This window comes from Eublepharis macularius, chromosome 17, assembly GCF_028583425.1.
Source record: "Eublepharis macularius isolate TG4126 chromosome 17, MPM_Emac_v1.0, whole genome shotgun sequence".
NCBI classification, from domain to species: Eukaryota; Metazoa; Chordata; class Lepidosauria; order Squamata; family Eublepharidae; genus Eublepharis; species Eublepharis macularius.
The window spans coordinates 12,076,935-12,093,520 of NC_072806.1; the positions used below are offsets into that span (position 1 = coordinate 12,076,935).

Genomic DNA, 16,586 nt, shown 5'->3' on the forward strand with positions numbered 1-16,586 from the left:
AGCGCTTCTGAACAACTCCATCTTACAATGGCATCTGAATACCATCAGCAAAGAGGCCTTCCTGCCAATATTAAAAGAAAGCTGTTCCAGAATATAGGAGCCACTGCAAAGAAGGCCCTGGCCTGGGCAAATGAGGAGCAAAGCTGCTTACCTTAAGTAAAGTTTCAACTGGGCAGCTGGAGCTGCCATCCAGGTGTGGCGTAATGGTTAGATAAGGATCTGGGAGACCCACGTTTGAATCCTCATTCTGCCATGGAAACTCACTGGATGACTGTGAGCCAGTCACACTCTCACAGCCTACCTAGTAGGATTGTTGTCATGATAAAACAGAAGAGGGGAAAACAATGTTGAAAGCAGTGTTGCATCCCCAGTGGAGAGAAAAATGGGGCATAAATAAATAAAAGGTCATCCTGCAGATAGGAAAGTTTCAGGTCATGGAAAAGTAACGTTAATGCTACTGTTTAATCGTTGCTTTTACTATGGAAAACAGGAGGAGGGATGTTTTCCCCATTCTTGATCCAAAACAAAAGTGAATTCTTGAAATCCGACACTCAGAAACGAATACTAGCTCTAACCATTCTTTTTCTCTCCCGTCTTCTCAATTTCTAGAGGAGCATAAAAAGAAGAGTTCGGATGGGGTGCCGCTGGATCTGAGCGAACTGAGTGACGATGAATACAAGACGCCTCTCGCCACCCCTCCCAGCACCCCACCCCCAGAAGTCAGCAGTAGCGACGGAAGCAAAAATCTCGACTTTCCTGGGGTCGAAATCAGCGAAGAGCAGCTACACGCCCACTTGATGAGTAAAAAAATGTATGAGACCTACAGCTTGTCATTCATGGATCTTCAGATCATGGTGGGGAGAGTAAAGGACAACTGGAAGCACGCTCAGGACAGCGATGTCGGCCCGACGCACGTGGTGGAGAAATTCAACGTTCACTTGCAACTGGAGCGCAGGTTGATATACACTTCGGATCCCAAGTACCCCGGAGCAGTCTTGTCTGGGAATTTACCGGATTTGAAAATACACATCAACGAGGATAAAATAATAGCCCTGAATAACTGCTTTGGAAGGCTGAGCACGTCTGAAAATGAAACTTCAAGTTCTTTGCACTTGGGGAAAGAGAAGATTTTTATGGATACGGACCAGCGTGGAAGTTTGCATAGTTCAGTCATGAATTTAACTCAGAGTGTCATAACGGTAGAGCAACACACGAAGGAAGTCCTTGTCGAGTCGCAGCTGCTTTTAGCGGAGTTCAAGGTGAACTGCATGCAGCTGGGTGTGGAAAGCAATGGCCGTTACATCTCTGTCCTCAAGGTTTTTGGCACAAATGCCCATTTTGTGAAGAGGCCTTATGATACAGAAGTCTCGCTCACTGTTCATGGGTTGCTCTTGGTCGATACTATGCAGACGTACGGCTCCGACTTTGACCTCCTGATGGCTTCTCACAAAAATCTCCATTTTGATGCCCCAACGGGAAGCCTACGGGATAGCAGGGCCCAGTCCCCTGTTGGTGGGCCCTGTGAAGCCTACCCAACGGATAGAGCAGGCTTGACGGAAGCACGATCTGCAGCCTTGAGTGAGTTATCCTGTGGTTTTCCTCCAGGTGACGAATCTTTAATTAAACTGGAATATCAGTTTGTGAGCGCAGAATGCCCCTCTATGAACTTGGATAGCACTCTCCAAGTGATATCTGTTCAGATGAACAACTTGGATATCATTCTTAACCCAGAGACCATTGTTGAGTTGATTGGCTTCCTCCAGAAATCTTTCCCAAAGGAAGATGATTCTAGCCCTCAGCCATTAATGACTGACTTGGAGAGAAGTTTCAGCGACCAAGAATCCTTCCAGTCTACCCACACCCAGTGTACAGAAGTAGCAGTGGATATCCACTCATTAAACATACTTCTCCTTCGGACTGTCACAATGATAAATGGAGAGAAGCTTGGCAGAAAGATTGCAACAGCAAGCATCGGGGGCACCAAAGTGAATGTCTCTATGGGTAGCAGAGTGGACCTCAATGGGTCTCTAGGTTGTTTACACCTTATGGATTTGACCCAGGACAGCAGTAAAAACCTGTATGTCGTAAGCATTGGGAATGCTGTAAGGTATGAAAATTTCATTTGTGACGTGGGTGACTTCAAGCCTGCATTTCTCCAGTTTGATGATTCTAGTAGCCTTCCAGATGCTTTGAGCTTCACTTTTGTCGAGCAGTCAGAGGAGGAATGTTCGCTTCACCTCCGGATGGCATCTTTGCATTACAACCACTCGGCAAAGTTTTTGAAAGAGATCACCTTATCCATGGACGAACTCGAGGAGAACTTCCGCAGCATGCTTAAGAGCGCAGCGACCAAGGTGACGACTGTCTTGGCCACTAAAACCGCCGAATACTCCGAAATGGTTTCTTTGTTTGACACGACGCCTCGACCGAGAGACCCCTTTAATTTTGAAAGTAATGAAGGGGAGGAACTCCTGCAGCCACGCCCCAAAAGTGAAACGATTAAGCTTATTTTAAACGTCAACATCGAGTCCCCAGTTGTATCCATACCCCGTAAGCTTGGCAGCCCGGAGTTGCTGGTGGGGCATCTTGGGCAGATATCCATCCAGAATTTTGTGGCGGGAGAAGACAATTCAACAAGTGATAGGCTTCAGGTGGAAATCAGAGATATTAAGATGTATTCTCTAAACAGCAGTCATTTGGCAGGCAGGAAAGAATCTACTTCTGAAGCGTTACATGCAACACATCCCTCGGGACCTGCCAGCGTCAGCAGTCAGGAGGATTCTCATTTCACTCGGCATGATTTCTTTGAATCGTTACATAAAGGTCATGGTAAGATGTGCGAGCTCTCCACTTGTCTCAGTTTTGATTTTGTTGGCAAACAAGAGTGCAAAAATGGCTTGTCATCAGATAGTTTTAACCATCTTTTTTATTGATTGATTTGATTTATATCCCATCCTCCCTACAAATGAGCTCAGGGCGGCTCACGTCATCAATAAAATACAATAAGTTAATAATCAACTTTAAAAACACTTAAAACGGTCACTAAAATACTCCAAGCGCCATTAGACATAGGCTACTTTAGATACTGATCAAAAACTTGCGTAGGTCATAGCATGTGTAAAATTCACAGAGGCTCCTCCACGAAAACTAAGAACAGAAAAAGCCGAACAAACTTCAAGCAGAGGAAAAAATCAATATCTAACCAGTCACAATTTCAAAAAGCAGTACCACAGTGTATTCAATGAAAATAGTTAAAGTACATCTAGGAGAAACACAGTTAAACATGAGTTGAACAAACATCCATTTACAGGCAAGCCGCTCTAAAAGACACTATAGAAAAGGCACATAGTCCAACAGGTAAAGTCCACTGAGTTAAAGGTCTCCACAAGAATCTATCCAAAGGTGAGTAAACGAGGTAAGTAAACAAAGTAGATATTAAAGATGTTCTATAAAGCGAAAGATGGTAACTCTTCTTCTCTTGAACAGATGTGAAACGTTGCAAGAAGCAGAACGTCAAGAAGACGCACCTGTCCGCCCAACAATCAGGCCGGCTGCGTTGCTTAGCCGCTGCCCTGATTTCTTCCTGTTGACTTAATTGTATTTGACTACCTTTGTATTTGAATGACATTGCAATGGTGACACGAGTTTCCGCCCCTGAGGAGGTGCTCGCACGAAACAACAGGCAACACAGCTGGCCCTGATTGTTGGGCGGAAGGGTGTGTCTTCTTGACGTTCTGCTTCTTGCAACACATTTCATATCTGTTCAAGAGAAGAAGAAGAAGAGTTACCATCTTTCGCTTTACAGAATATCTCATTTACTCACCTTTGGATAGATTCTTGTGGAGACCTTTAACTCGGTGGACTTCACCTGTTCTTGGTCATAGCATGTGGGCTATGGCCAAGGGCAGTCATAGAAGAGGTGGTGATCTTAGATGGAATAAGGGGGGACACCCGCTGGTCTTCAACCACAGGCCTGGCAGAACATCTTTGTTTTACAGGCCCTGCGGAACTGTAATAGGTCCCGCAGGGTCCGGATCGCCAGCAGGAGAGCATTCCCCCAGGCTGGGGCCAGGGCAGAAAAAGCCCTGGCCCTGGTGGAGGTCAGACAAATGTCCCTCGGGCCGGGGACCACCAGGAGTTGTTTGTCTGCAGAGTGCAGTGCCCTACGAGGGATGTAATGGCAGTAACTGTGTTTAACAGCTTCTGGAGGGGTAGCTGTATAACCCTATTGCACCTCAGATGCATGCAATCTTGAGGTGCTATGAGGAATAGCAGGTTTATTGTGACATAAGCTTTTTTGGTCTAGGGTTGTTGTGTGTTACGTGGGCTCTAGGTCACAGGAAGTCTTCAAAGTGCCGCAGGACTCCTTTTTGCATTACATGCAACAGCCTAATGCAGCTGCACCTCTGGGATTTGTTTAAATGAATAGTTGGTGCCTCGAAATAGGTTTGAACAATCTCACGATGAGCTGTAAGACCCTGTTGTGTTATTTAGCTAAATAATTCTCTTAATGGATGGTTATTAATGGGCCCAGAAATGTTGGTTTAACTTACTAGTTGGATATTATTTGAACCCACCTTTTTCTCCCTGCCCTAGTAAGTGTACACAGTGTTTCAGAGAGGGACTCATTCATTCTTTTATAGAAAGGATAAGGTGGTGAAACAAGGGCTCTGGGGCTTTCTCCAAATTTCTGTTGCTCATGAGGCCTGATATACATGGGCTTGAGAACGGGATGGCCGAATGGACTGCACCACATCAGGCTATGTGTGAAAGGATCATATTGTGGAACGTGCCCCTGTGTTAAAATCCCCCTACCAACAGAAAACTGGTGCAACAGGCAGATGGAGGGGGGCGTAGAAGCTTTCTCCCTGCTGTTCTCCTTTTCTATTCACATCAGGCTTTTGCATGAAGGCGTATTTAAAACGAGAATCTGTTACCTTAACAGTCTGCAGTCCATTCTGCCACCTAATTCTCCTGCATGTGAGAAGCATGCCTAAGTCTGGGGAACAGAACTCTGAATATCCAATCAGATCGCCTGTTTTGTGCCTCCTTAATTACAGCTTTCCATATTTTGAATAATGCTACGATCCAGTTCAGACTGGAGAAGATCCCAGTGGAGAGAGATGCCGAGTTGACCTTCTCTATGACTGATGATGTTGAAACCTCAAGCATTATGAGAATCGAGGGGAAGTTTGTTAACCCTCTGCAGGTAGAGTGCATTCGTAACACTTCTCTCCCCTCCCAGGAGTAGATAGTGCTTCATTTTTGGTGGCAAACTTTTAAATGAAAACAAAACTAAACAGAAGTCCAGTGGCACTTTAAGTCTAAACACAAGCTTTCATGTATCAGCGCTCGCCTGCGTCTGATGAAGTGAGCTCAGACTTGCGAAAACCTAAAGAATGCATTTTGTAGGTCTTTAATAGTGCCACCGCTAACACAACTACCCTGCTGTCATTAAGTTTTTGATTGAATGAGCAGCTAGATTGAAAAGCTGGTTAGCTTGGGTGTGTGTGTGTGTGTATGAGACTAACTCAGTTAACTTCTATGAAGACACCAAGGGGTAGCGGCTTAGAAATATCGGCCTGAGTTGTGTTCAGCGGGTTGCCCTGACCATTTGAGTTGGCATGAACAGACGAGTTTCCAGGAGGGGGGGAAATGTCTGGACTTGGGTGGGGCAACTGAGCCAGCTTGTTACAAAGATGACACAAAAGAGGGAAGGGGGATAAGCATAAATGCCTGGGGGATCTCATTGGAGAAATTTCAGATCGCCGGGGTGGGGCAGACAATTTGGAATTTCTCATTTTTCTCATGTTGTATTTGGATCTGGTATGTTTTCTGGAAACCATGTGTGAATACTGCTGCATCCCGTGTTTTGGTTCTGTGTTTCCCATTTGCCTCTTGCCTACTGAGTGTGGAGGGAAGGGAGTGTCTTTCTTTAAAATCTATACTACAGTGCAATTTTTTTTTTTAAAAAAAGGCCCATCTTGGGGACCAGCCGTTTCAAGGGCTTGGATGTGTCCACTGCTATTGATCCAAAATGTAATCCTATTACCATGCATTCTTCCTAGTAATTTGTGTGGAAACTGGAATTTTAATCTGGAAACTTATTTTAAGCTCTTAGTTGTCTGATTTTATGGTTTATGTTTTCATGCTGAGCTGGGTTTTTAATGCTAGATTTTAATTAATATCTTTTAACGTTTTATTTTTACTATTTTTACTTTGTAAGCTGCCTTGGGCAGGTTTCTGGAGAGATGGCATAACTTTTTTTCCAAATACCATGAAATGTTAATGTTGAACATTTCCCCCCCCCCCCTTATTTTGAATGCAGGTGGTATTGGCCAAGCATGTGTACGAACAAGTTTTGCAAACTCTTGACAACCTAGTTTGCAGTGAAGATCTGACTAAGCCCTCGTCCTCCTTCCCGTCGTCCACCTGTCCTCCTTCTAGTTCTCCTGCATCGCTCCGAAGCACAAACTCCGACTTCTCCATGGATAGGAAGGAAAATGGACTCTTCAGCCATTCCAGCTTTTCCACTTCCAGCAAGTTTACTCCGGTCAAAGAAGTGACCCAGTCTTTTACTCAGATACAAGCCAACTTCCATATTTCTGAGCTGCAGGTTCAGCTAAGCGGTGACCTTACACTTGGAGCCCAAGGCCTGGTTAGCTTAAAATTTCAGGATTTCGATGTAGAGTTTACTAAAGATCACCCCCATACCTTGTCCATTCAGATTGCCTTACGATCTCTGTTGATGGAAGATCTTTTGGAGAAGAATCCAGATTCTCTGTATAAGAACCTCATGGTGTCCCGTGGAGCACCCAAACCATCCAGTTTAGCGCACAAAGAATACCTTTCCCAGTCTTGTCCCTCTGTGTCTAATGTGGAATATCCGGAGATGCCTCGTTCCCTCCCTTCACATATGGAAGAAGCCCCAAATGTCTTTCAGTTATACCAAAGACCGAGTTGCATCTCCCACAAGAAACAAAAAGACGATGTGGATTCAGGCTACCCCTTAACTCCTCCTCCTTCCCCCACCGCTGACAAGTCGAGCACTCCTTGCGAGAAGAGTGACTTTGATGACTCTTTGGTTCACATCAATATGTTGCTGGTGGACAAGAAGCATCCAGCGTTTTCCTCTTGTTACGGCAAAGTCCACCGCAGCGTGGACGTTGACTTCAACTGTTTAGACGTTTTGATAACTCTGCAGACCTGGGTGGTGATTCTGGATTTTTTTGGAATTGGATCCACCGCCGAGAATCACAGCATGAAGTTGCCTTCTGAAGATGTTCAGCAGATGGTGAAGTCGGAAACGAGCGTTTTGTCCGATTTGGAATTCCAAGATTCTGTGAACACCAAACTGGACCTGAAGGTACGAGAGAGACCTTTAATATGGACAACTTTTGTTGTCAGAAATCATTTTATTTGCAGCTTTTTTTTTTAGTAGTCATATTTTTGATGGGACTGCTGATACCTTGAAACTGCGGTTGCCTTCATGGTTTGGAAGGAGGCAGCGGTTTAGTTCTAAGCAGCAGTTAAGGCGAACCTCGTTTTAGTGTGATGTCTGAACCAAGTCTTTTCTGCTTGCTGGATAATGCCAAGATGGGTAGCTGCGTTAGACTCTCTGTAGCAGTAGAAAAGAGCAAGAGTCCAGTAGAACTTAGAAGACTAACAAAATTTATGGTATGAGCTTTCGTGATTCATAGATCACTTCTTCAGATATCTGGTATTTAATTTATTTAATTTCTAGCCTGCCCTTTCCACAAGGTATCTGAAGAAGCGAGCTGTGACTCACAAAAGCTCATACCCTACCGCAAATTTTGTTAGTCTTATAGGAGCTACTGGACACTTGCTCTTTTCTACTGGATAATACCAGTGATTGGACATATTTGTGGCTAGATATCAGCTTGGCGTTTTGTTGCAAATGCCACACTACAGATTTCTCCCTTTTGCAGTTCTGTTCTGCTGCATCTTTCTAGCGTGCCTGCCCTTCATGTCTTGATGTTGTATGGGTACCTTTCCCCCCCCTTTAATGTGCTGAATTGAACTAAAGGGCTAGGGTAGTACATTCGTAGTGCTGTGAAGTAAGACTATTTTGTGCATGGTGGCAGCCTCTTCCTTTCTGCTAAACTAGGTCCATTCCCTGTCCTTGGTTCTGAATAAGGCGACAACTGAGCTGGCAAAAGCAAATGTCTCCAAGCTTGCCACCCACGTGGAAATGATTGGTGAGTTTGAGTTATCTTCACCTTTATAAGGACAGAGGAGGGTGTAGCAACCGAATAGTGCTTTTGGAATGGCTTTAATCACTCCTTCATTTTAGTGGTTTCTTTAATTTGTACAGTAAGAATTCATTGAGGAGAGGCATTGTTATAATTCTGCCTTTCTCACTGGGACTTAAGGTAGATTCCAAGTAAAATTTAAAAAAACCCTTCACATTCAGAAAAAGAACAACACAAACAAACATGTATTGTCGAAGGCTTTCACAGCTGGAGAACGATGGCCGGAGAACCAACAAACGAACATATTTGTTTAAAGCAGAAAGACCATCAGCTTAAGAAAAGCTTTATCCCTAATAAAAGTTGTCTCAAGAGTGTTACAACCCCATCCAGAGCAGTTTGTTTAATTAATAACTTTTACTTATTTCTAGTGTAAAAAGCACTGAGGCATTTTACCCTTTTTGTTGTTACGTTACTAATGAACACTAAGCATTACCCTTCTAAGCAGTTGTCCTTTTCAGATGGCTTTGTATTAAATTCCTGTTTAATATGCATGCGTCCATTTGCATATAAAATATTTTCATAATTGCTCTCAGATCTCCAGCAACTACATTTGCTTTAAAAAAATCTTTCTCCAATTTTTTTTTTTTGGTCAAGAGATTCCTTTATGCCAAGCTGTCTGTGTCCTACGGTGAACTGCAGTGTGATCATTGGTATCAAACTCTGCGATGGTGCTAAGAAATCCCGAGTCTGCAAGATACAAGATCAAAGCCCCCTTCTCGCTAGCACTGAATTAATTTTTAAATCTGTTCGGTAGCGTAATTCGATCGAGTATTTTCAGAATGGTATTCTCTTTGTGCAGAAGGAGACCTGGCCCTTCAGGGAAGCATTGGGAGCTTATCTTTAAGTGACCTCACTTCACATGGGGAATTTTACCGAGAGCGCTTTACTACCAGCGGTGAAGAGGCGCTCATCTTTCAGATCCACAAGTAGGTGCTGGAGGGTTTTTTTATATTTGCGGGGATTCTGCAGGGATCATTTAAGGTTTCCAAAAGCACCAACAGCTTCTTTCTCCAGGTTTACAACTAGCCACGTGTAACGTCAGGAGGACTCCCACAGTTTTGGAGCACCTTTCATAACCATCTGTATAATTATACACCTGTTGATATTCAGGGAGAAATATAAGCTGTAGTTAAAGTTTCATTCATCAATCCTTGCTTAAAAATTGATCTGCTTTCTTCGCTGAATGTGAGATCTCAGTTGCATGGATTGAGAGTCAGTGTGGCGTAGTGGCTAGAGTGACGGACCGGGATCTGGATGACCCAGGTTTAATTCCCCGCTTCGCCATGGAAGCTTGTTGGGTGACCTCGGGCCAGTCACATCCTCTTGGCCTAACCTACTTCACAGGGTTGTTGTTATGAAGGGGGAGAGAACAGTGTAAGCTGCTCTGGTTCCCCTAAGAGAAGAAAGGTGGGATATAAATGAAGTAAAATTAATAAATAAATAATTAAGTGAGCGGCCCACCCTGGTCTGTCTCATGGAGGGTCCTTGGGCTAAGGGGCTAATTGTCAAAACTCTATTCTCTCCTAGCCCTGTTCTTCTGTGATACGAGATAAGTTTGGTTCGACCACAAAACATTGGTCCTCTTTTGCTCATTTTCACCCAATTCATTACTACAGTCCCTGCACCGCATAGGCTTTTGTCCATGCAGGTTCCATAGTTCCCATTATAGGGTTCTGGGGGGTCAGAAAGAAGCCCCCTCATCCCATTTTTACTAGCAGAAGGTAATTGGGTCCACAGCATCCGTGTACCAATGGACGCCTAATACTGGATTCATCTGGAACCTGCCCACGGCAGGTTCAAGTGATCCATGAACGTCTCCTCTCTTGTCAGGTACGGCCAACCGGATCCCTTGCTGCAGAGAGATTGTGACATGTGCGTGAGCCTGCGTATGGCCTCGGTGCAGTACGTTCACACCCAGCGCTTCCAAGCGGAGGTGGTGTCTTTCATCCAGCATTTCACTCAGCTCCAGGATGTCTTGGGGCGTCAGAGAGCAGCAGTTGAAGGGCAGACGGTAATGCTTTATGGCTTTTCTTTGCAGTGCAGGCATATTGCCAGTTTGGTGTAGTGGTTAAGAACAGCAGAACTTTAATCCGGAGAGCCAGGTTTGATTCCCCACTCCTCCACTTGAAGCCAGCTAGGTGGGTCAGTCACAGCTCCTTGGAACTCTCTCAGCTCCACCCACCTCACAGGGTGATTCTTGTGGAGATAATAACACACTTTGTAAACCGCTCTGATTATGGCATTGTTGTCCTGAAGGGCGGTATATAAATCGATTTATTCTGGAAGTGTGGGTGGGATTCTCCTAGCTGTTGGAGAAAGCCTCGTTCTTGTTACATTCTCCCACCCCCCGCCAAATGTACAATAATTGCAAGATGTACAATAATTGTTACCCGTATCAAACCCGTAGATAAGGGTGGGTTTAGGAAGCCAATGAAATGGCTTGTTCCCAGTCTTGCGGGATGAGATGGAACAATTGCCACACCGTAACCAACCTCTCTTGTGCATGAAAGAATCCTGCACTGGTGCTCACTTGCTCCCTCCAGCCTCCCCTTGCGCACACAGAGTGCAGTTGGAAAGCTCGCTGTGAAGGTTTTATTCAAACTCTAGTTTGCTGAGATTTCCAAATGCCAGACACGTAGACAAAAATTAGAGTTAGCTTCCTCTTCTCACTAAGCTGGAATTCTAACCTATCATTAAATACTTGCTGCTAATATGGAGTTTTTTCTGATCCTTCAAAGCGTTTCATGTTCTCCTCATGGTATCTTGTAATCTTTATAACGGTCACATGAGGAGGGATGGGATTCTTATCCCTCTATTTTTGATTGGGCTTATCCACCCATGTTTTGTTTTGATACAGTGACTTTCCTACATTTCGGTAGCAGTTTAATAGGTTTTGTATCTGGTACTCCTTCATAAAACTGAGATCCAGTTTTGGGGGGGAAAGGAACTAGAATTTGCGATGGATCCAGAGGAGTTAGCTGTTAGTGTGTTGTTGCAAAATAGTAACGAGTCCAGTAGCACCTTTAAGACTGACCTACTTATTTGTAGCATAAGCTTTTGAGAACCACAGCTCTCTTCGTCAGATGCATCAGATGAAGAGAGCTGTGGTTCTCAAAAACGTATGCTACAAATAAGTTGGTTAGTCTTAAAGGTGCTGTCGGACTCTTTAGAATTTGTGATGGATTCAAATACTGGCGTTTGCGTTCTTTAAAAAAGGCATATGAAGATTTTTTCCCCCTGTGCTTTCCTTAAAGAAGCACAAAATAGCTGTGGATCAGCCCATGACGTTGTGCAGTATTTTTGAGATGGCTTCTGCTTGCCCTTAGGTAAGAGACCAGGCCCAGCGAGCTTCTAGAGTGCTGCTTGACATAGAAGCGGGCGCTCCTGTCCTCCTTATCCCTGAAAGTTCGAAGTCCAGCCACCTGATCGTGGCCAACCTGGGGAAGCTGAAAGTCAAAAACAGGTTCCTTTTTTCTGGTGCTCCAGGTACCTTCTCCCTGAAAGATAAGGTAAGACTCTTAAGCCCTTACTTGGCCAATGCTTGCCTGTTTCTAGGTATTGCAGCCATATTGGGAAATTGCTAAAGTTTTTGTGTCCTCTTTTTGCGTTGGTTTTAATTTTTCTGTTCCTTCCTTCCTTGAGGATTTGATTTTGCAAGGTGGCACGTACAAGGACCCCATTTTTTGTGAGGTATTTCACACATCCTTGTGGAGGTTTTTTATCTTTTTGCTGGGGAAATAAAAGCCAACCTTGTGGGATTCAGCCCTTGTCCAAATCTCATTCAAAACTTGGGCGCCTAAAAAGTGCCTTTTGCATTTCTTTGATCCGTTTGCAGAATTCCAGAAGGGTTGGTTTGGAATGTAGTTTGCTGTGTCTCTACGACTGTGCCCGTTTGCCTCTCTGAGGAATAAATGGTTGGATAAACAAGCGGTTTGTGGGTTTTCGTAGAAGTGCATGAGTTTCTGCTTGCAGTCCAAGGTCCCAGAGAGAGATGACGGCTTATGGTATTAGGGGTGTGTGCACAGAGGGTGGGTAGCACAGAGTACTCGATTGACTCGTTGGTCACTGTTAATTTACTGCATATTATTTGATCGTTCGCATGTGTCCTTTTCTGGTTAACGTTTACTGTGATGTTTTATTTAGACATTTATACTCCACTTTTCTCCCCAGTGGAGGACCCAGAGTGGCTTTATAACAGCATTCTCCCCTCCATAGTTTTTATCATCAAAACAACAACCCTGTGAGGTTGATTAGGCCGAGAGAGAATGACCGGTCACCTAGCAACCTTCCGTTGCTGGGTTGGGGATTCAGACGTGGGTCTGTATTATATTGCAAGATATTCTGTGCAACCAAGAACACTGTTGTTTAGATGGTAGCTTTAATCCTTTCGTTCTAGTGTCATTAGTTGTCAATTGAGGCGGGGGGCTGCTGGTCCACTGTCCATGCAGAAGCCTGGGGAAGACCTAGCAGCACAGCAAGGAGTTTTTGCTAGCACAGCCCCCACCCCCACCCAGCTATTTGTGAGCAGCTACAAACAAGAACTGGCCCTGCTTAGCTCAACTACCATATAAAACCCACTCTCTCTGTATCTTTAAAAATAGTTGCTGTTTCGTTGGTTTCTTTTAAAATTTTCCTTCCTGCAACCTGATGTTTCACAATAGAAGCCAAAGAGAAGTGTTCTGTGAAGCCCTGACTCTTACATGCAAATTTTAGCACTGTAAAATAATTCTGTAATTTATTCCTCCCCCAAAATTACTATTTCTCAGTAACACTACTAATCTGTAATTAGCATAAGAATCAGACCTGCTGCTGTTTGTCATGTTTTTAGAATAGGTTGTCCAGTACGGCTTTAAAGATGTGCAACACTTTGTTGGTCTCTGGATTGTGGGCTTTTCATTCTTGCTGTTATACACTAAGATAGCTTCCAGTCTATGATTTATGAAGTAAGTTGAACAATGCTTGACCGATCAATTCACCAAATGGCCAAGTCTAGTGGCATATCTCCTGATACTCTCCCTGCATCCTGCTCAGGGTGTGGAGGAGCTATGCAGCCCCCCTTGGTCTCCAGATGCACAGTTCAGCACGTAGAGAGAGCATCCAGTGGGACAGGGATCTCACTGCTTTCTGAGAAGATTGTTCCATATAAATTCTCGCAACTGGAGCCATGGCAGGTTCTCTCATCCCGAGGGGTTCTGCTGAACCAGCATTCCTTATCAAGTGGTTCAGGTCTGACTGGATCCAGTTACAGAAGTAAATTGTGCATTCATTTCTCTCAAGGGCATCTCCTCCCCCCGGGAAGTTTTCTGGAATGGCTGTTCCTTAATTCTGGGACGATTGGCTTTTTTTTGTTTCTTTCTAGCAAGATTCTGTTCCATTTTCATCACCCCTGGGAACCCCAAAGCACAGCATGAAGAAAACCTCAAGTACAGATGAGTCCAGGGCCACATCGAGTCCCTCTGGAGGGTTATTCATGAGATCATCATCTTCTGGACCCAATCTGAGACTGAAAAGTGATCCCGTTGCGAGTGTTTTAACTACGCCTTCCAAGCCATCCCCTTTGCCAGTCCCAGACAGTCCCGGTAAGTTTGAGAAGGCACATTTCTCTCTTCCCTTTGTTCCTGTGGTCCTGTTCTGATTAGGTGCCAGTGACGTAGTATGTTACCTCTAAGGCCTAGGACTTGTTTGTGTGTGTATTTATCTCCCAGTACTCCAAGTAACTCTTGTTCTCCACTCCCTCCTGCCGTCAGCTGTGATTGATATAAAAAACAGAGCATATGTATGGCATTTTAAGTTTCACCAAACTGGAGGAAGGGCTGTGGCTCAGTGGTAGAGCACATGCTTTGCAGGCAGAAGGTCTCAGGTTCAATCCCCGGCATCTCCAGTAGCAGGCACTAGGAAAGACTTTTCTTTGCCAGAGAGCTGCTGCCAGTTGGAATAGATGGGACTGGGATAGGTGGACCAGTAGTATTAGACAGCTTCATATGTAATGTATGAACTGGAGAGCGAAGGAAGCAGAGAACTTTGGGAGGAAGGACTAGAGCATCTTGTTCCCTAGGAGTGCATAGATGTGTCTTGCTCGCTGGCCACCCGACACTCCTTTTTCTAGTGGGTCCCTCTTTCTTGATGGGCTCAGGCCCATCCTACCTTGATTCTATGGAAGGTGAGGCCACTTTGTGCATTTGCACTGTGGCTGTGGCTTAGTGGAAAAGCCTCTGGTTCTCATGCAGATGGTCGCTGGTTTGGTCCCCGGCATCTCCAGTTAGAAAGCTCAGGTAGCAGGTGATGTGAAAGATCTCTACCCGAGACCCTGAAGGGCTGCTGCCAGGCAGAGTAGACAAGATGGACCTTGATAGACCAATGGTCCAACTCGGCGTAAGGCTCGGCCTCATGTGTGCCTCCATTGTTAGATGACAGGTTGACTTCACACCTCCTGACACTTTGTGTCACTGCCCAGTATTTGATAATTGGGCCCACCCCTGTGACCTCCATCTTGCGGTCATGCTCCCCATATCCACCTCTGTCGGAGGATACTCGGGCCCGCCAAGATCTTGTATCTTTTCAGCAGGCCTGCAAGACAGAGATGTTCTGCCAGGCATATGGTTGAGGCCAGTCCTAGGTCCATCAAATGAGACTCCCTACCGGTCTCCCATCAGTGGCGGGAGCTATATAGCCATCTGCCCCACACATGTAAAGCTACAGCAGGATGATACCAACTCACACCTCCCTTCTCCTCTGTGTATGGTGGGTAGGGAAGAATGAAGGAGGCTCCATCCTGGGATCTGAAACCTATGTTTATTGAGATTTCCGATTTTATGATGTCAATGTTTTTATTTTTTGTATCTTTATGTATTACTGTAACCTGCCCTGAGCCTGCTTGTGGGGTGGGTGGGCTAGAAATCGAATTATCATGATCATGATTGATGATGATGATGATGATGATGATGATGATGATGATGATGATGATTCAGCCTCCTTGCAGTTTCAACAAGTCCAGAGACCTCTGGGCTAAGTTATTAAAAGTTGTGAGGAACAAAAAGAGCTCTAGGTTTTGAAACAATGTGTAACACGGGTGGTGTTTTGATATTGAATTTTCATGTCACGGTGCTTTGGTGTTCTATCAGTTACAGAATAGTAAAGAGTCCAGTAGCACCTTTACGAATAGCCAACTTTACTGCAGCATAAGTGTTCGAGAACCACAGTTCTCTTCGTCAGATGCATCTGACGAAGAGAACTGTGGTTCTCGAACACTTATGCTGCAGTAAAGTTGGCTAGTCTTAAAAGTGCTACTGGACCCTTTACTATTTCGCTGCTACAGACGAACACGGCTAACTCCTCTGGATCTATCATTTACAGTTACTGATCGTCAGCATAAGTGCCTGGGGGTGATAGCTTGATGACTGGCCTTTACATATTAGAAGTATACTCTTTCATGGAGCTCTGTTGGTTTTTTTCCAGAGAGTTTTGTCGGGGAGAATAACAATTCTGGATTAATCTCTTGCAGAGGAACATACCTGCCTGTTAGACTGCATTGTGGTTGATCTGCAGGATATGGATATTTTTGCGGCTGAAAGATGCCCTAGAGAATATTCAGAGGCCCTGGAGGAAACCGGTGCTGATATGACCTTCCCTTCCTACGTTGTTAGGCAGATGGGCAGAAGCCTTTTGGCCGAACCTTTCCGACTGAAGCTGCAAGTGGAAAGAAACTTGGACAAGTAGGTCATACGGCTTGGTGTCACTTCACATCAGCACTACTCACCCCTCCTCTCCTTTTAGCAAAGTTCACTTGAGGTTGGAAGATCTGTCCAGCTTGTTTTACGTTTCAGTTCTGTGTCCTTTCTTTGTGACCAGGCAACGTGGGGTTTCTACAGGTTTCTGTCAAACCGTTTCTCTTTAGCAAACTTGCTTGTGTGGTTACACGGCAAGTCTCTTGTTCATGTTGCCACTGTTTCTTGACCTGTGGCCGTTTTTCTCTTGCAGGGAGATAAGCCACTCAGTTCCTGATATATCCATTCATGGCAATCTGTCATCCGTCCACTGTTCTCTGGACCTCAGCAAATATAAACTGATTCGGGGACTCCTTGAGAATAATCTGGGTGAACCAATAGAGGAGTTCATGCGGCCCTATGACTTACAAGACCCAAGAATACACGTGAGCACCATGTGGTTTTTCAGCTGAAAATCGGCTCTGGGAGAATCGGAGTTCGTTAATGTTATGTTAAGGTTAGGGCTGCAGCATATAGCAGGTTATTAGGTGAGAGTTAGTGTGGCATAGAGGTTAGAGTACCACTGTTAGGAAGCGTATGGCAGGCCCGA

At 44.8% G+C, this 16,586-nt stretch overlaps 1 protein-coding gene across 2 annotated transcripts in view; it reads left to right on the top strand.

Annotated features, from left to right (window-relative positions):
• The window catches only part of VPS13D (vacuolar protein sorting 13 homolog D), a 140,956-nt gene that overhangs the window by 27,010 nt on the left and 97,360 nt on the right, over window positions 1–16,586 (top strand). Inside the window, exons 19-29 of one of the 2 annotated variants that reach the window (XM_055000952.1) lie at window positions 610–2,829; window positions 5,061–5,209; window positions 6,329–7,366; window positions 8,129–8,219; window positions 9,073–9,199; window positions 10,104–10,284; window positions 11,600–11,782; window positions 11,916–11,963; window positions 13,633–13,852; window positions 15,775–15,985; window positions 16,251–16,422. In XM_055000952.1, the coding sequence (XP_054856927.1) occupies window positions 610–2,829; window positions 5,061–5,209; window positions 6,329–7,366; window positions 8,129–8,219; window positions 9,073–9,199; window positions 10,104–10,284; window positions 11,600–11,782; window positions 11,916–11,963; window positions 13,633–13,852; window positions 15,775–15,985; window positions 16,251–16,422 (4,640 nt within the window). The remainder of the gene's footprint in view (window positions 1–609; window positions 2,830–5,060; window positions 5,210–6,328; window positions 7,367–8,128; window positions 8,220–9,072; window positions 9,200–10,103; window positions 10,285–11,599; window positions 11,783–11,915; window positions 11,964–13,632; window positions 13,853–15,774; window positions 15,986–16,250; window positions 16,423–16,586) is intronic. The other variant, XM_055000954.1, reaches the window with a different exon arrangement.